The sequence below is a fragment of the Quercus lobata genome, chromosome 8, assembly GCF_001633185.2.
Source record: "Quercus lobata isolate SW786 chromosome 8, ValleyOak3.0 Primary Assembly, whole genome shotgun sequence".
In the NCBI taxonomy this organism is placed as follows: Eukaryota; Viridiplantae; Streptophyta; class Magnoliopsida; order Fagales; family Fagaceae; genus Quercus; species Quercus lobata.
In genome coordinates, this window is record NC_044911.1 from 14,409,177 (window position 1) to 14,429,567 (window position 20,391).

The following is a 20,391-nucleotide window of genomic DNA, read 5'->3' on the forward strand; positions in this document are numbered from 1 at the left end:
CTCCCATGATGTGATTGTGAATAACACCACATGCTAAAACCACATCCACTTGTGTACTAAAAGACCAAAATGGTTCTGCATCCAAGACACGGAAACGTTTTTTTTATGACTCCAAACCCTCGCTCAATGGTAGTTCGCAACAAAGAATGACGAAGGTTGAATAATTCTTTTGCATTTTCAAGTGGATGATCACTAAACTCTTTCAAATGATATCGAACACTTCGATAAGGAGACAAGATTCCAGGTCTATTTCCATGACCAGCATCACCAAGATAATATTTACCTGCAAATTATGAATCAATTTTTTTTTTTTTTTTTTTAAATCCAGCATAAAACCAAACATAAAGGCTAGTTATCTATATAATACCTTCTAGAATTTTAAGTCCCCTTGGTCTACTAAGTGAATCATTTAAAATACGAGAATCATGAGCACTGCCTTCCCAACTAGCTAACATATAGGTGAATCTTAAGTCAAACGAAATTGCAACTAACACATTTTGTGTTGTCCCCCCCTTTCGACCACGAAACCTTCCTTGGATTTCAATTGGAATAGATGCATGGACATGAGTTCCATCAATTGCTCCCACACAATCCTAATGATGACCAATATTAAGTAATGTTCATTTCAAAAATCATCTAACAAATAAAAAAACAACAAACAAAATTTGAAAAGTTTACCTTAAAGTAAGGATAAAACCTTCTACTATTCCTTATCTCTGGGGGTGTAGAGTTGTCAGGTAATCTAACAACATGCCTATATAATTGCAACTGCTTTAAGGACAATTTTAAAATATCAATATGTTGTCTCAATCGATCTATGGAACTTGGCAACAACGACTCGAAACCTAACATTATGGCCAATAGTATGCAAAAACATCAACACCTGCTTTGTAATAGGCATGTAGATAGTCTCACGTACCAAGTTTCTCTCAACAAGAATTCTACATAATTCATAGAAAGCTATAGGTCTCATTCTTATCATAAAATTGCAACGTGTGTCACCTCGATGAAGAATATCACTTATAAAACCTTCTCTTTCATAATCCCAGTTCACACTAGGTTACCTAATTTTAAATCTCCTAGACCTAATGTCTTCTAATATTGTAGCTCCCACAGCAAGGAAAGATGCAACTGTGGCAAGAACTGCTGCTTGAATTTTTTGGTTATCCATCTACATAACAAAACCAAGATAATGGGCTCTTTTAACTTTTCTTTAGCCACACAAAACTAAAACAAAATAGAAAAAGCCAACCACACAACCAAAAAGCAGAGGCAACAACCAAATAAGTGATCAAAGGTGAGTGGTTGTAGATTTTTACTTTTTTTTTTTTTTTTTAATGATTGACTACATAATGAGTAGTTATTAGTTGGTATAGTTTAAAATACATATATCCTAATGAAGGCAGCAACCAAGACACAAAGTTAGGAAGATTAGTGTGGATAATTTTGAACAGAGTGTGGCAGACATTCCCATTAAATATTATCATTCTTGTCTGATAATACATTGTCTTGGTTGCTAATAGCAAGCAGGTGAAAATAATAACAAACTGAATATTACAAAACATAAAACGTAATTTATATAAATCAGAAGAACATTATGTCAAAAGGTTAATTCCGGCTAAAATGATGCATCACTAGCAAGGCAACAATAACAAATGCAAAATCAAATTTAAAGATAAAAAGATTCAGCTATTTTTTTCATTTATAAGAAGTATATATAACCTTATACACAGGTCCAGGGTCAAGTTAATCAAATCAGAAAAACACTAATTAATCCAATCTAATCTCTTAAACAACCTAACCATTTCCCACAGAGAGAGAGAGAGAGAGAGAGAGCAGCAACCAGGGCCCCAGGCTACCAATGTCAAAATCATCAAAAAAATAAATAAATCTCACACAACCAAATCAACACCAAAAAACCCATATGAAAAACCATAAGAAATCAAATATGTATATGCTCTTAAGAGCACCATGCAAAACACTCACTCGCACCATTGCTGCAGCTACATATTTTAATAACCATATCAATGGCTAAAACCAGGGTTTGGCACACAAAGCAAATATGCAAAAAGAAGTAGACACACACACACACACACAAAAAGAAAAAATATATCAGAATCAAGTATGAAACATTCCATATAATTTTTGTAATGGCCCTGTATCCTTTAAAATATCAGAACCACATTACCCTTAACCAATGAATCCTTCACCTCACAAATATTTACTAAGAAATGAACATAAAACCACAGTTGAGAGAAGTTTATGCCGTTAAGAAAAAATCAATTATAACCTACTCTTGTGGCCAATCATATACATCATATGGCAAAACCCAAAATCTCAAAATTGTTACAAAAGCCACTAGCTTTATATCTTATGGCAAACCCAAAATCAAGCAATCATCCAGTTTAACAACCGTGCCCAGAACAATGCAAAACCAATTATATAACACACATCTAGTTGCTAACAAAACATACAAAATCAAAGAATAAATGGAAGCAAATGTTTCTATTATAAATGCTTCAAAAAAACAAAAAACAAAAAAAAAAACCCATTTGCCTAAATTATTTGTACTCTGACCCCACTGATCACCAATCCATTTTTAGATTGAAAAATTCAAACAGGCACGCACATAGTATTAACTAAAAATCAAAAACCAAAAACCCAGTAACAAGAAGCGAGCACAAAAGCCAAAATGAAACAAAACCATACGACACACTAGATCGAACCTAAGAAAACCCAAAGAAGGGTTAGAGATGAAGAAAAACGAAAAGAAAATGAGAAATCTAATCTAAAAAGGTAGAAAAGTACCTGGTTTTGCCGGCGATGGGTGGGGCCAGCGGAAGCTGGAGCTGGTCGATGGTGCCTTGGACCTTGGAGCCAAAGATTGGCGGGAGAGGGGGCCAAAGGTGGCTGGGTTTTTTGGAGAGAAATCTGAGAGGGTGGCTGGATTTTTTTGGAGAGATATACTAGAGGAGAGTTTTAGCGCGAAAGTGCGGGAGTGATAAGTATCGGGGTGTGAAGATTGAGCAAATGTAAAATATTTTCCCAAAATTTTAAGTATAAAATATTTTACATAAATTTGCCTAGATTGATTTGGTTGACTAAAAATATTTTACTTTTGACCAAATATTTTATTGTAAAACAAACACTGTAAAATTGGAAAATGTTTTCCTGAAAATATTTTATATTGAAACAAACAGAGCATTACAGTTATGATTCTATTTTCTTTAAACTTGTCCATAAAAAAACAATAAATAATATTATAGTGAAGATCCATGTTGGGGCAACTTCTTCTATTCGAAAGGAGAATGAAAAATACTGATTTAGACTTGTTCAACTTGAACTACCAATCGATTGATTCAATTCTTAATCAAGATTATTATAATCACAAGAGGCAAAACACAATTAAATCATATACAGATAAAACAATGAAGAACAAACACAACCATACTCATTCATAGAGCTTGACTCCAGTCAGGAGCTAGAGTAAAAGTGAGGTTTTACACCTCCAATGAGAGAACGCCACGTCGTTAACCAAACAAACACCACATACACCTTACCACAAACAAGAATAACTTAGATTAATCCCCAAATTCAAAACAAAAACACAACTGCGTCTACGTCGCATATCAGTTTCTAGAGGAATCAACAGTATACCCAAACGCATGTCGTCCGCCTTTTCTTAGCACCGAATCTCCACGCCTCCACCGGACTTTGTGCTAGAACCTGGAAAATGTGCCGAAGCCGCCGTGATCGTGGTGTTGCAACCTCAAGGTTTGGATTTCGAAATATTGATGGTTTTGGGTTAGTTTTTTTGGACGTTAATCACTTGCTTTGGTATGGGTTTTGCTGTATTTTGGTACCTTGGTGCGTTTTGATTGGATTCCAAAGTGGTTAAGTTCAACCCTAAACAAATCTGATTTTTCTATTATGAGCATCTTGATTTCTTGTTCCAGCTAATTTTGTTTAGGTTTCAAATCATGATATTCTTTTAGGATGAAACTTTTTTGGGGCTTTTCATTGTATTTTATCCCCGGTCTTGCGCTGCTGTGTTTGTTCTTTTGATAGGATTTATTTAGTTAGTATTTCAAGTTCTTACATGAATAAATTACATATATATATATATATATATTATGAATATACAAATTGATGAATTTCTAAATCTGGAGATGTATTCTTGTTCTATAGTTCACTACTTGAAATTAGTCTAATTCACATAATATGATTTTTTTGATAAATTATTATTTATCATTTTATAAAGTCTGTTATACACCATTTAGTGATTGTAGTTTCCAACCTATCACTTTTGAAAGCAGAGTTAGAGGGACTCCTATGGCTCATGCCTATGATTCCACACAAGCAAAACCTTGCCAGTGATTATTGGGCTTGTTACCCTATACTGGATATGATGAAGTTGTTGGACTTTGTATTTTATTGGTGAGGAGTAAGTGTCGCATTGTCTTGTTGCTCTCTTGGTATTCACTGCAATTTTCCAATTCCAATGTTATTGTAAAATTAAAATGAAAGAAGAAATTTTGTGCCATTTTTCACCAGAGAGGTTGCTCTCTTGGTATTTTGTGTATTTTTTTCCTCACTTCATCAATCCTTTCAAAGGTATATTCAAGAGAATTTTCCTTTTGCTTCTCCTAATTAATTTTTATTGCACTAGGTGCGCGCTTTGGGGGGTTTAAATTGTAAAAAAAGGTGATGTAATTATTTGAAAAGTTTTCTTGTTGAATACAATAGACCTTGAATTTCATTATGCTATTATATTTCAATAAATATGTGAAGTTAGACACATTTAAATCAATAGTTAAACTAATGCAACTTTTTTGTTTGATGAATAAGAATAATGTATTAAGAAACATGGGGAAGGGACCCAACTTTTTTGTTTGGTTTATTTTTATGTTTGTTGTATTTAGAAAAATAAAGCGTAAGTTATTTCTTGTTGACAGTTTGGAATTTGAAACTTTTCATTGTCTTATTTGTCTGTCACTTGGAAATCAATATCATATTGTTCCATCCAGGTGAATGGATGTGGCAGGTACATTGAAGCTGTAAGGTGCAATCTGTTGCCTGAGCTTGGTAGTGCAGAAGTGTGGGCTTTCTCATAATAGCATGACAATAAACAGAGTTCAAGGAAACAATAAGGCGCTATATGGCTTCTTTATTAATTGATGATTGATAGTATCAGGGAAAGAAATAAGCAAAGTTGTAACTGAAAAGATTACATGTATAAATATAACACTAGGCTACTGATTGTTGAACTAATACACCATGTTCCACACCATAGCATTACAACACTTCTTTGTGACATGCTACAAACTAAAATTGCCTATATTCTTAGTTCATTAGCATTATCATATCAGGACAACTAGTTGGGTTTATCACAACTGGCCTCACATGTTGGCTTGCTGGGAGTCTCTCAGTAAACTCAGTCCTGCTTCTAGAATTTGTTGCAATGGCATCTGCATTGTCATTGATTATGAACAATGTACTTCTTCCCTTGTAATCAAATCTATTGGGATGGACCATGATAAATTTAGTGTAATGTAGTTTGTAATTTTCTTCTGTTTATTTTCAAATGCATGCTAATTATGTAATCACATGAAAGAGTTGTATAATACTATAATCTATCCTGGATAGATATTTCCTACCCTTTACCACGTTGAAGTTACACATGGTTGTAATTAAAAGAATAAAGAATATTTTAATGTAAAATTAAATTGAAATTTTCAAAATCTCACTTGATCAAGATTTAAATTTTCTCTAGCAAAATTTAGTTTTGTTCAAGCGATTTAAGTTCCACTCCAACAAAGGACAAGCAAACTTTCTGTAAAGACCTTGTTGAATTTTTTTTTCTATTATTGAAGAATTTACTTGAGTAAGAAGGGTCATTCACTCAAGAAACAATTCTTAAAAAAAAAAAAAAACATGTTTACTAGAAAATTTTGTAGAACAACAAGAGAGCATTGGCAACATTTTAGAGTGTTTGTTTCAATATAAGTGGCCTTTCAAATGTGTATTTTCTTTGGCAATGAAGGTATAAGTCACCTTTTAAATATGTTTTTTTTTTTTAATTATTATTACAACTCTTCGTTCCTTATAAATAAAAAACCATATTTAGGGGAGGGTCAAATTTTTCTCTCCATATAATGAAATTCACAAAATTCCCCAATTTTGTTATTTGTAGAATCTTGATTAGCTGTATTTAGGAGATGGTTTGCGTACAAACCCATTAGCAAACTTATTTGAGTGGTCACAGTTATGAACATTCACATAATCCGAATATCTTCATTTGCGGGTGGTGTGACCCTCAAGGCGGTCATGGCACAGCTTCAGCATATGGATGCTCACCTTAACAAACTCAGTGATGAGTTATGTCAGGTGAACACCCTTGTCGACCGTATTGCTCGACAACAAGCTCACCTTGGTGGCTTCATGGCATCTCCCTCTTCTTCTCCAGAGGCATCTGAGGACGAGGACGATGATGGTGACTCTGACGACGATGATGATGATGATGATGAGGATGAGGATGCTAGCTCTTTCGATGACAACGAGATGATTGCTTGAGTTACTTGCCCTTTGTCATTCATGACAAAAAGGGGAAGTAGTTTTGAGTATGAGAGTAGTCATGTTCTTAGGGGGAGAGTTAGTATAGGAGATAGATATTTTTGTTAGGAGGAGTGTTTTCTTTTTATGAGGGATGTAGTGAGGACTTATTGTATCTTTTCTTTTCTTTACTTTTCAGATACATTGTTCTTACATTGTAATAGCAAACCTTGTACTCATTTTTTATGTTTATATATATTGAGGTTATTATTATAGTTTCACCTATCTCTTCATGTATTGTTTATTTTCTCTCCTTGTGCACATGCTTCTTATATATTGTATACAATCTTTTATTTATGTTTCACACTAAGATGCCGTAATGAGTTTTGTTTAAAGTATTTTAGAAATACAGGTTGTCAAAATCTTTCTTGCAATGAACTCTCTTCTTGCAAAGTTTTTCAAGAGTTTGTGTTAGGATAGATTTTATTGTATTCAACAAATGAGTATGAGTTGAGTGATTTATGACTTTTCTCATATGTTCATTTGTTTGCTGTGGTTTTTTCATGGATTGCCAAAGGGGAAGATTGTTAGGACAAATGTGAATCATGTTAGGAACATATGTCAATGTAAAATTGGCTAATCCTTTGACAAAACGCACTTTACTTGTAATTGGGTAGATCTAGGATGTATTTAATGCTTCAAGGAACAAGAATTCAAGTCCAAGTGTTAAAGCCATGCAAGTTTGTCCAAGAAACAAGTAAAGAAGTGCTACATTTTAAAGCTCGACAGATAGCTTCTATCGAGGTTTAAAAGGCAGTTTTTGTCCGATGCTCGACAGCTGCTCAATAGATAACCTATCTATCAAGATTTAAGAAAATCAGATTTTCAGTTTTGATTTCACTCCAATCCATATATGCTTGTTTAGGCTTTCTTTTCTTACAACCCTAAACATATATAAGGATTATTTTAAGGGCCGTCACAACTGATGCAAGTGAGTGTAACTTGATGCAAAGGTTTTTCACAAGCATATTGTGACCGAAGACAATTTTCCCTAGTTCATCTTTCTCTTCAGGTAGTTGCTGCGTTTATACGCCGTAGGGTTTTGTAACCAAGGAGTTTCGTGATCTTCATCATGTTGATGAACTGAAGAACTTTGCAGCCAACATCCTTCTCAAGTTGGTGGTTAGCCACGTACTTAGATCCGTGCATCGATTGGTTAGTCACGTATTGGGAACCATGCGTTAAAAATGAGAGATTGTCACTACAGAACAAGTCCAATTGGGTATTGGGGTAAGGGTTCAACTGTAGGTTGGTATAAGGTACTGGGATTCTTTTACTTGTAACCGCTTGTTGTGATAACAGTGGATTCTCGAGAGTGGTGACCTTAAAATCACCTGGTGGGGTTTTGCCTGGAAGGTTTTCCCCATTTGTAAACAAATCATCGTGTCAACTTTATTTTTAGCTGCATATTAATTTAGTTGGTGATTTGTTTGTGCTACCACGTGTATTGCATGTTAATTAACTTAATTAATTCACTTGGCTAATTAATTGGTTAATTTATCACAAGGGGTCAATACATTCTTAGTTTATCATATATAAACTAATAATATAAAATTAAATAATTTCCATCTAAAAAAAAAATAAACTAAAAATATAAAAATCATTCTCAGTATTTACTTGGCATCTAAACATAAATCAAGAATCCTAATTGACAAATCCCCAAGGCCCAAAGTTAAATCCCTACAAAACCCAATTGATCTAACACTATCATGATACCACTACACTATCTATTGCGGCATTTTTAAAGTACTGTAATATCTCGTCCTTTAAAAAAAAAAAATTTGGTCCTCAATTTTAGACCAATTGTGGTGCTTCCAAACCACTGTAATAGGTTTTTATTTTCCAAATACCTACTGCGGCATTTTAGAACCACCATAATAGCTCTTTTAAAAAAAAAAATTTCTTTTTCTCAATTTTGGAGCTATAATTTGTGGCGCTTTTGAACCGCTATAATAGGTCTTTATAACCCAATTACCTATTGCAGTGTTTTTGAAGCGCCATAATAGGCCCTGTTTTAAAAAATATAAATTAAACAAAAAAAAGACCAAGACAGGCGTTTTCAAACATCCTCAATAGATACATCCAACTAAAGCGTCGCTTTAGGTGACATATAGCGGCGGTTTTAGGAAACTCCGTGAAAAAAACGTTGGGATAGATCTAAATCTCATATCCTAAACTCCCAACAGGGGCAGAGCCAGGAGGGGTCCGGGGGGGGGGGGGGGGGCAATCGCCCCTCATGGCCCACCCAAAAAATACCTTAAATTATTAAAATACCCCTATCTATTTTTTGTTTTTAGGTTTTTTAAATGCCACTTTGTTTCTTTAACCTTGAAATAGAGCATAATTTCTAAATGAACTATTGAGGAATCTTAAGTCCTCCACTAGCATGTTTTGCACTGAAATTTTTTTAGTTTGTTCCTACCATATTATAATTTGAACATTTTATGGAAACACATTAACCAAAATAATGGAAATTCACATATATTGTACTCAGTATCTATATAACTACTAATAGTTGCATTCATGACTTGAGTTTTGGCTCTTAAAAAAAAAAAAAAAAATAGATCACTCATGTTAGAAATATTTCAAATACAATATTATGAGTAAGCTTTTTTTGTTTGTAGATTTTTTTTTTTTTTTGGTATAATTACATTAAATATTACTTAGTATTTAAATGAATAGCTTTTAATTTTTCAAATTGTTCTCAAATATTATATATTCACATAAAAATTTATATAAGTGCATATATTATATATAAATTTTGCCCCCCTCAACTTAAATCCTAGCTCTGCCATTAACACCCAACCACCCAATAAATTTGAACTCAAAACACCTCGTTCCAAATCCTCATGGATTGGTGTCAAAAATCAAAATCCAATACGCTTAAACCCAAACAAACCCCAAACCACCTTCACAACCAACCTTTCTCTCGGTTCTCAACAAGAAACCCCATTGCACTACTACAAACACTATCTTGCGGATGTGGTGAAGATTCTCGTGCACAATGCTTCCCTCTCATGATCTTGAAGGTCTTGAAGCGAGCGAAACCACAAGGTCCACAACTAAAGGTCTTGGGGCAAGTGTCTATGATCATGTTAGTCCTCATCAAGTTTGATTTGAAGCTTCATGATGTCATCACAAGCAAGTGCACTGAATAGACTCGTGCTTATCGTCAAATATGATTAAAAAAAAAACTAAAGAATAAAAATGAAGACTTGGTGGCAAACGGAATGAAGGATTATCAGTTGTACAATGATCACATCAGTGGCGGCTTTGAAGATTCATGATGTCATCACAAGCAAGTGCACTGAATAGACTCGTGCTTATCGTCAAATATGATTAAAAAAAAAACTAAAGATGTAGACTTGGCAAACGGAATGAAGGATCACCAGTTGTACAATGATCACATCAGTGGCGGCTCCAAGATATATTTTGAGAGTAGTCAATAACAAAATGCATTTTGAGTAAAAATAAAGTGAATCTCGCCGTCTATGTGATTTTTTTATTACAAAAAATTTTGTTGTACGTACTAGCAAGAGAATAAAAGATGAGAAATATTACATTTACAATATTTTTATAATACTTTTTTAACAAATTTTAGGTTATAAATTATTATTAGTTCTAATTTAAATTCATTACTGAAATTACTTTTTTTCTCATCAATAACAGTGAGTAACAGTCTGCCACTTAGACTTTATTAATTATGAGCACATTATGAACATAGTGTTTTTCGTATAAGATAAACTATAAATTCATTGCATATTATTTATTAATACGATGAATATACTAATTATTGTTGTTAAGATTAAATATTGGAAATCATCTATTGTTTTTAAATACAATCAACATATGAATTATTATTGTTAATTGAATTCCAAGTGAGATCTCAATACAATAAACTTTTATGTATTAGTTTGTTTCAAATTTTTTAAGATCTAAATGATTTTTTTTTAAGATTTAAGATGAACAAATTTATACTTTTGTTTTTAGGCTTACTATATTTTCCCCATATTTTAGATCAAATTGGTTTGTTAATGGTTTTTTTATTTTATTTTATTTTTTGTGTTTAAAAAGACCAAGATATTGTCAAGATGATCATATTCAAATTCATTTTAGCTAAGCTTAAAACTTAGGTCTAGGCGGTCCAAAATTTATTTTAGGAGGGTCAAATAAAAAAATTATATATAAATTTTTTTTTTTTTTTTGGCTTAGCTCAGGGGGTTCATTTGAACCCCCTGGACTATACCTAGAGCCGCCCATGGATCGCACTCATTTGATTTCTCTAGACCTATGCCAAACAGAGAGAGAATAAAAAGACAAAAGAATAAAAAATACTGTATAAATTTAATGATATAAATTAATAAATAAAAAATATGTCAGGGTTGTTTAGGTGTATTGAGAGATAAAAAGGGCAGTTTAGCAAAAAGCAAAAATCTTGATATTTTAAGCTAACACAACATAGTTTTGAACAGAAAAAACTATGACATTTTAAACTAAGTATGTGTTTGGATAGGACTTATTGTGCGTCTACGTTTTCTATTTCACGTTTCCTTAATCTTTTTTCTTTTTTCTTTTTTTTTAGCACATGAACAGTAAAATCACATGGATTTACTGTACAGGAGACAATTATCACTGTTCACGTATTGTAGCAGCACTGTTCATGCATTTAAAAATATTAAAAATGGGTCCTACGGTACTATTTACACATTTAAAAATTATTTTGCTACAATGTTTTCAGTTTTCAGTTTCAGCAAAAATAAGTTGTATCTAAACGGACCCTAATAACCATTTCAGTTATAGATGGAAGAGCTTTTTCTCAAATGAGATATAAGTTAAGAGCATTCACATTAATTTGTCTAAAAATTTATCTATATTCTAATATAAAAAAATTACTTTTTCTATTCCACACAACAACTTTTCAAAAACACCTATATCAGATTATCAACTTTTATTACTATCTGTATATATGAGTAAATAAGTATTAAAAAATGGAATGTGAATAGTAATCGTGTATATTTACATAGTTATTGTAACAATAATGTAAATTTACACACTTTTAAATTGACTGATGTGGGTGATTTTTAGGCTTAAATATGCAAAATTAACACTTATCCTATTTTACACACACTAATGGAAGTGGTCAAGGGTATGAATCTAAAACTTAAAACTTTGGAAGACAAATTTAAAATAATTCAAACTTTAATTATATAAATTACAATTAAGCCGGTTAATAAATGGAGACTAGAGAGCAAGACCACCACATCATTCGGGCGAGTCAATACATCCTAAGCCTGGCTTAGAAAAGCAGGCAGAGATCGAGCATGGGTTCTAGCTGCGGGTAGATTATATTTAGTCTATAAGTATTTCTAACCATCTAAGAAAATGGATTGCATGATTGAGAGATTTTTATTTTATTTTTATTTTTGTTAAAGTGCAGATTACATAGCTCAAGTTTGAGAATCTTTAGATTTTACATCTAAAGTTTCAAAATTTGGATTTATCTTGTGAAGTATATTCTGTTTGCATCCATAATTCCTCCATCCATATTTCTCATTAAGAACCACATAAATTTGCTACTCGTGATTAGTTCTTCTAAAGACATTTTCGTAACCTACAAAAAACTTTAAATTATTAAAATTATTAATTATTTAAAAAAAAATCAGACTACAAAAAGGACTTGACATAGTGAAAGTAACGTGATATCATTATATTGGATAAACTAAAAACTTGTGCCAGGTTTATGTAGTAGCACTTAATATAAAAATAAAATAAAATAAAAACATGAACATAAAGACTATTGATATAAAAATATATATATATAACTTCAGTGAATAAAATTTAAATTTTAAAATTATAGGGTGTAGGCCTATTTGGTAAAGGAGTTTGAGTAATATTATTTGGGTGTTTTTATTATATGTGCGGATGAAAAAGTATGTGATAATATATGTAATGTTATTTAAAATACTCAAAAATGTGTTTGAATTTACCTACCAAACACCCTCCTTACAATTTCAAAACATAAGTTTTGAGGGATGTAGTTTACGCTATACCTTTTTATTTTTAATTGAAATGATAGGGCATGCTTGAGAGATAAAAGGTTTAAAAGTGGTTACTTACCACCAGTAACCAAAAAAAAAATAATAATAATAAATAAAAATGGGATAAAGCTAGTTTGAAACAACGTGTGGCAAAGTGTCAAAAGTCCAGGAGAAAATATAGTAGAGCCAGTATAAAATACCTAAGAAGATGATGACAAATTCATCAAAAAAAGAAGATGATGACAAGAGTCCCACCAACGTGGAAACACAATTTACTTTAGAAATTCCAAGTCTCAATGTAGCCTCCCAAAACCAATAGATTCCAAGAACATTCCTCTTTCACCTTTAACCTTTAAACCATGCCAATCAACGTCTAATCTTGCCCCAAATCCAACGGCTCTAATACTGTAATACCTCCACGTGTCCAATCTAAATTCAATAAGCCACCACCACCACAAGTGTATATATATTAATAGTCCGAAGAAACAACAAAGTACCACAGTAGAAATGGCGGACACGACAGCCTCATCTGATCCCAGGGACGTGAACTCGGAGCTCCGATCGCCACTTCTGGAGCCGGGTAAGAAATCATCAGAACCCGAGAAGCTCTGCATCGACGAGATGCTCCGGATGTATTGCGGCGAGTTTGGGTGGTGGCAATTGAAGCACTTCGTGTTGACGAGCCTCGCTTGGGCTCTGGAGGCTTTCCACACCATGGTCATGATCTTCGCGGACCGTGAACCCGGTTGGAGCTGCGTTTCTGGGTCGGGTTGTGATGCCACGGCAAAGACCGTCTGTGGGTTCGAACCGGGCTCGTGGGAGTGGACCGGCGGCTCGTCTAGCTCGACTATTTCGGAGTGGGGTTTGGTTTGTGGATACAAGTATAGAGTTGGGCTCGCCCAAGCCTTCTTTTTTGGCGGCTGCATGATAGGTCAGTTTTTTCCACTTCTCTCTTATTTTGTTAATATTAATCACTGCTTTAAAATTTTAAAGAATAATACAATGGTTTTTCAAACAAGTTGCAGTAAGAAGTTGTGAGTGTTAAAGAATAAAACAGTATTAGTTGTGAGCCACGTGAAAATATGTCCAGCCACTTACATTTTTGTGGGTAGGGTTCTTTTATTTTTATTTTTTTATAGTTTGTGAATGGGTTTAATTGAAGAGGAAAGAGTTCCGTTTTTGACCAGCAAGTGTGATAACGATTGATTGTGTGTGTTTTTGTTTTGTGACATGTTTTTTTTTTTTTTTTTGATTGGATTTTTGTGACATGTTAAGTGCATGCTAGATGGGATTTGATTTAGATGCATGAACAGTATATTATAATAGTTGTGTTTTGTGTGTATTATTAATAAATGGCTAACTAGAGGAAAAAGATAATATAAAGAAAGAAATGGGAAAAGGGTATAGATTGTCTTGTTCTGCATAATTAAGTGAGTTCACGTTCTTGCACACGCATATCAATGCGGAAATGGAATCTATGGCCTTTTATTGTTGTTTTTAACTTAGTATAGTTAGTCAGAACATGCGGCTAAGGTTTTAATGTTTTTTTATGCTGCTAATTGAGTGGTACCAAGTTGAGTTACGAATAATCACCATCACCAGTTGGCAGATTTTTTTTTTTTTTTTTTTTTAATGGAAAATTAGTTGGCAAATTATTTTGCCTTTTGGGAATTTATAAGAGATAATGAGGTTTGGTTTCATTTATGGAATTCAGATCGTATTCACTATCAAGAAGAAAAAGGTGTTTGGTGCACATAAAGTATTGTAACTACCTTATCATCAGATGTGTTTAGTGCTAGCTATTTGTTAGAATAAAGCTTTGGTTAATGATTTCATACATATGAAATTTCAAAGAATTGCTTAATCAATAGCAATAATGATGATAAAAACAAAAGCAACTAAAATACAAAGTCAAAAGATATGGTAGGACAGACGCGTATTTTAGGAGACCAAGGAAAGTGATACGCATGTCTGAAGAGGGCGGGGGGGAAAGATCCTGTTCTTTTGGATAAAGCTAGAACTTATAGAAAAATATTTATTGAATTTGTTGTCGGTATGCCTATAGTCTTAGCATCTGTCCCTTTACCTAAAGAATATTGAATAAGAAATGACCTCTAGATGGTAGATAGCTCATGTTCTGCTACACAAAAGACATAGTAATAATATCTTATATTATAATCAATGTGGTTTGAATTTCCATAGTTGTGGATAAGGAGTAAGGCTTTTTGTATCTGGTAGATAATTTTGCAGAGTGTAGCTATTGACAAACCTCCAGGAACTGTATTCTTGCCTGTTTGCATTTATATTTCTCGGAGCCTCTATCCTATTACCTTAACTTTCCCTACAAATTTCATTGTCAAAATTTCAACACCAGGCATGAATATTTGCAGGAATTTATGTCCATTATTTGTAGTTTCATGTTCTTTAATCTTGTATACTATATGTTATTTGAAGGGTGAGGCTTAAGTCCAGTGCATGTAATGTACTGAACCCATTAAAGATGATGACATGTATTCAAAAGTGGACATGTATTATAATCTTAACTTGTGCAATTAGACACTATACCCAAACCTCACCCTTATTTGAATGTCAAAAAAGGTGGTGACAACCACTACTGTGTTCCGCAGCATGGGCCAAAATGTGTTTGAGCCCCATGAAAATTTGCCTGTCTTTTAACATGTGAACTTTAAATATCACTTTTACCAAAAAAAAAAAAAAAAAAAAGAACTTAAAATATCACATGTGAAAAGCCCCCATGACCTTTTTATGTTGTCTTTTTAGCTTGAATAAGTCTTGTGCCACTTTATGTGGCACTAGGAGGACTCTTTTAGCTGTGCTCATTTCAAGGATAAAATGGTAGAAAGAACAAATGAGATAAATCACTTATGTTAAAGCGCATAAACAACGAATATGTGGATAAATGATCACTAAAGTCATTGTTATTGTTATTGTTATTTTAATTGCTTATGCGCCTCCATACATTTTCTCTAGCTGAGACTGAAAGTAGCCTTGCTGTGGTAGTTTGTGCACTTTTCTCTTCTTTTCTGCTTTTCCTTTTGCCACTACTTTTCATCATATCCATACTGAAAGTAACTAAATAAATTTGATGATAACTTCTGTTCCAATTTAGGATAAAGCTTACCATTTGTTTGTGGCTTCATCTTAAAAGAGTGAGGCAATATAATTCCTTTTCAGCCAAGGAATGTGCCCACACTATATTGTTATTGGAATTTTGTAAAGAGGTTTTATCATGGATTTAAGTCTGGGACCAAATTTGAGTTGGACGTTCACAGGGCATCCCAACTTTTTGAATGAAATTGATCTATAAGTCCTTTTCAGCCATGAAATATGCCCACACTATCTTGTTATTAAACTTTTGTACCGAGGTTTTATCTTGGCTTTAAGTCTGGGACCAAATTTGAGTTGCACTTTTCGCGGGGCACCCCAACTATTTGAATGAAATTGAATTGCAGGATTTTTCACCAAGCATCAGACTTGGTCATATATATAAATTATTGGCTAGATTGTTGATATAGCTTTGTTTCCTACCAAAAAGAAAAAGTTGATAGATATGTGGGTTTGCTTCTCATCAAGAACATATGATGGTCCTCCATTTAAAAAGATTATTTGAACTTTTTGATTTTGCTTTATCAAATGCCTCACAAAACCACAAATTCTTTTAGTCCCTTTGTATTATGCTAGGACAATAATGACTCTTTGTGCAGGCTGGATCCAAAAAAATGCTAGCAATAGATCATATATGGGACATTAGGACATTGAATGAAACTCTTGCTATTGAAAAAAAAAAAAAAAAAAAAAAGCCCCCCCACAAGATTCATAAAAGAAACTAACACTTATAGGTTCTTTGCATGTATGTACGTATAAACATTCTTGTATGTGTATTAGGCATTAGCCCCCATCCACGAGTTAGAACCCAATTATTTGGCACGATTATTGCTTGAATTTGTCTTAAGATAATTCAATTAAAATCATGGCTAACATATTTATATTCTATTTTCAGGTGCCGGAATATTTGGTCATCTCTCAGACTCCAAATTAGGAAGAAAAGGCTCCCTAACAGTAGTTTGTATCTTAAACGCTCTCTTTGGTTGCTTGACAGCATTTTCCCCAGACTACTGGACTTATGTCCTACTTCGCGTACTAACTGGTTTCAGCACAGGCGGTGTTGGCCTTTGTGCTTTCGTCCTTGCCACCGAACCTGTTGGCCCCACAAAGCGCGGCGTTGCTGGTATGTCCACATTCTACTTCTTCTCAACCGGAATTGCATTACTCTCTGGCATAGCCTATATTTTCCGGTCATGGCGTACCCTTTATATCGCTTCTTCCATTCCCTCCCTTCTCTTTCTTGTCATTGTCCTTCCTTTTATCTCTGAGTCTCCAAGATGGTACCTTGTTCGAGGAAAAGTAAAGGAAGCCATGACACTTATGCACAACATAGCTAAAACCAATGGAAAACACCTTCCTGATGGAGTTGTGTTGGCACTTGATGAAGAAACAAATAAAGATTCAAACTATGAACAGCCTTGCAAGGAGCAATTGGAAATTAAAGAAGCAATAAGTGGTTCTCTCATAGATGTTGTTCGATCACCAATCACTCGTACCCGTCTAGTTCTAGCTGTGGCCATTAACTTCTTGTGCTCGGTTGTATACTATGGTCTTAGCCTAAATGTTGTCAACCTTGAAACCAACCTTTATCTCAACGTGCTCCTTAATGCAGTGGCTGAAATGCCAGCTTTTACAATCACAGCAGTTTTGTTGGACAAGTTTGGCAGGAAGCCATTGGCAATAGGGACATTATGGTTTAGTGGATTTTTCTGCTTTTTGGGAAGCTTAATGACCAGTGTTGGAATATGGAAGATAGTGAGGATGGCCTGTGGGATTTTGGGAATTTTTGGGATGGCTGGGACTTACAACTTGTTGTTTATTTATACAGCTGAACTGTTTCCAACAGTGGTTAGAAATGCAGCACTAGGATGTGCAACACAGGCAGCGCAAATGGGAGCAATATTAGCACCATTTGTTGTGGTTTTGGGTGGTGGGTTGCCATTTGTAGTGTTTGGAGTGTGTGGGACTTTGGGAGGGATACTTGCCTTTTACCTGCCAGAGACATTACATAAGCCATTGTATGACACTATGGGAGGAATGGAGGATGGAGAAAGTGCTTGCAGAGTTGTGTGAAGATGTTCACAGTGTGTGTACTTTTTGCTTCTTTTTTTGTACTTTCTACGTTCATCAGAATATGCATGTAAGCTTCTAATGATAGGTTTTGTGTGTGTGTGTGTGTGTGTGTAATATAGCATGTTTCACATACCTAACTCTTGAAATGAAAGATGAAATATAAAAAAAAAAATTTGTAGAAAGATAAAGTAGATGTAGGAAAATTGTAGAGTGAAAGCATAAGAGAAAGAACACGAAGAGAATTACTGGTTTGGCTTGTGAGCCTACGATATTGTGTAAAGCCTTAGAGGTTACATTTTTACTTGATATTTTTATATATTTTCTGTGTTATAATGAATCCTAAACTGGTAGATATAAAAATTAGGGTATACATTAATGAAGGAGATGAGGAGATACATTAATAAGAAAAGATATAGTATCTTTAACATTAACCATGAGTGTTGATAAGCATTCTACAGCAAAGTTCCTCTACTTGAAAAGGCAGGGCAGCAATTTAATGGCTATCACATGGTAACTGAAGCTGCAATCATGTCTTAATTATCCAACCAAAAATCAAAGAACAAACATGAGGCTAGTCTTTTACAAATCAAACATCCAGTCACCAATATAATATAAGCAAATGCAGGTGATGATCCAATACAATTCATGCAACCTTTTTTTTTTTTTTTTTTTGAAAGCAATTCATGCACATATTATAGGGGTACCCCATGAATGTTAGCATTGATTATAGGCAACCTTCTTTCAAGCATTCACTCCTATTAATTCTCAAGCCTAGTAAAAGCATTTGCTGCACTTCTTGCAATATATTTAGAACTTCAGAATATTTTTATAATGCAATGTAGTATTGGATACAGGCATCTTTTCAAAGCCTTGATTTTGCAAAAAGATTTACTGAAAATAGTTTAATCAGATTCCGAAAAACTACTCAAACGCATATTTATCAGCATCCACATAATTCTAATGAGAAATCTATCAAATGCAACTTGGGATTACCTTTTCATGCCCCCCAGAGCTGGTTCAGGCTAGCATTATGGTCCTGTTGATTCATGGTTCTAACTTTAACCATTTTTTGCCATTTTACCAAAGAACATAGTTGATTTTTGGAGAATTTGAAAGAACCAGAATGAAGAATTGGTTAATGGAAGTCAGCAGACCCCATGGCAAGGTTTACTGGTTTTCTTCTGAGCTGTACATGAAAGACAAAATTTGATAGGTTTAGATTATAAGTTGGTTTTATTTTCTGAGAGTCATATTCAACTTTTCCTTGGCACCTCAAAAAAATAAAATAAAATAAAATCACATTCGACTTTCTAAAGCCTTACTCTTTTTCTCAGTACGACTATTTTTTTTTTTAATCTAGTTCTTTCAAAACCAAATAAACTAATGATTTTGTAATTTTGTTTCTCAAAGGAAAAAAAAAAATATATATATATATATATATATATATATATAAAAACTAATGATTTTAGGCTATCTCAAACGGAGACTAAGCCTGCGTTTGGATTGCGCTGAAAACCAACGCATTTGCGTTTTTCAGCTTTTTTTTTTTTTTTTTTTCACGTGTTTTTTAGATTTGCGGTTACTGTTTATGTACTATTCAATGAACAGTAACCACAAATTTTGACTTTTAAAACTTTTTTCAGTCAATCAGTGTACATCGTGTACTGTTTATGGACCCACAAATTTCACTTTTCAGCAACTTTTTCATTAAAAATGGGTCCCACGGTACTATTCACACATTTAAAAATTATTTTGCTACAGTATTTTTCAGTTTTCAGTTTCAGTTTTCAGTTTTCAGCGGTATCCAAACGGACCCTAAAAATAAGGCAGTAAGCAACCAATTGCTAATTTGCTATAGGCTGAGAATGGCTTTGGACATGTTGCTTGCTGGACCAAGCACGATACTAATCCTGTTATTCTCTTGGGCTATTCTTAAAGTTAAACCTAATTCTGTGACAGACTGTGGTCCATTTTGTCCGATTTCAAGAATCACATGGCCTAACGTTGTGCATATTGCACTGAACCAAATTACCATAACCCGCCAAAAAAACTTACAGTTCACTCTAGTATTTTCAATAGTAACGTTCAGGTTCAAATTCCTCACCTCTAACTCTCAAGAACAGGGAAAAAAAAAAAAACAACAACAACCACAACCCCTGCTCTGCGCTGCATAAGCCTGCCACTCATATGTGCTTTCATAAGCATTGCAATTTCTTATCTGAAAAAAATGTAATAATAAACATGTGTTCAATCGAATCAGTGATCAATCCTACCACGGGTCAATGGAGAAAACACGAAACTATACCTTATCCCACTTGGACAACACCTAGTACAAACAATTTATAATTGTTTGGTGGTTCTGTTTTTTGGGGGAGGCTTATTCCACTTCCAATAGCTACTGCTGAGGGTGCAACAATTTACGTCATATGTGATTCAAAGTCACTTTATTTGAGCTGACCCAGCTGGGCTACACGGAAAAACACACTAATTTGTACTTTGTAATATGCAACACTAACTAGCATTATCCACTATAATATTCAAC

General features: G+C 33.8%; 1 protein-coding gene across 1 annotated transcript; it reads left to right on the forward strand.

The window, feature by feature from the left end:
- Window positions 1-12,923: 12,923 nt before the first annotated feature.
- LOC115954777 (organic cation/carnitine transporter 4) lies at window positions 12,924-18,038 on the forward strand. Its single transcript, XM_031072707.1, has 2 exons — window positions 12,924-13,581; window positions 16,672-18,038. Exons 1-2 carry the CDS (start codon window positions 13,158-13,160, stop codon window positions 17,847-17,849), a joined length of 1,602 nt encoding a protein of 533 aa, XP_030928567.1. The 5' UTR covers window positions 12,924-13,157; the 3' UTR covers window positions 17,850-18,038.
- The last annotated feature ends 2,353 nt before the right edge of the window (window positions 18,039-20,391 follow it).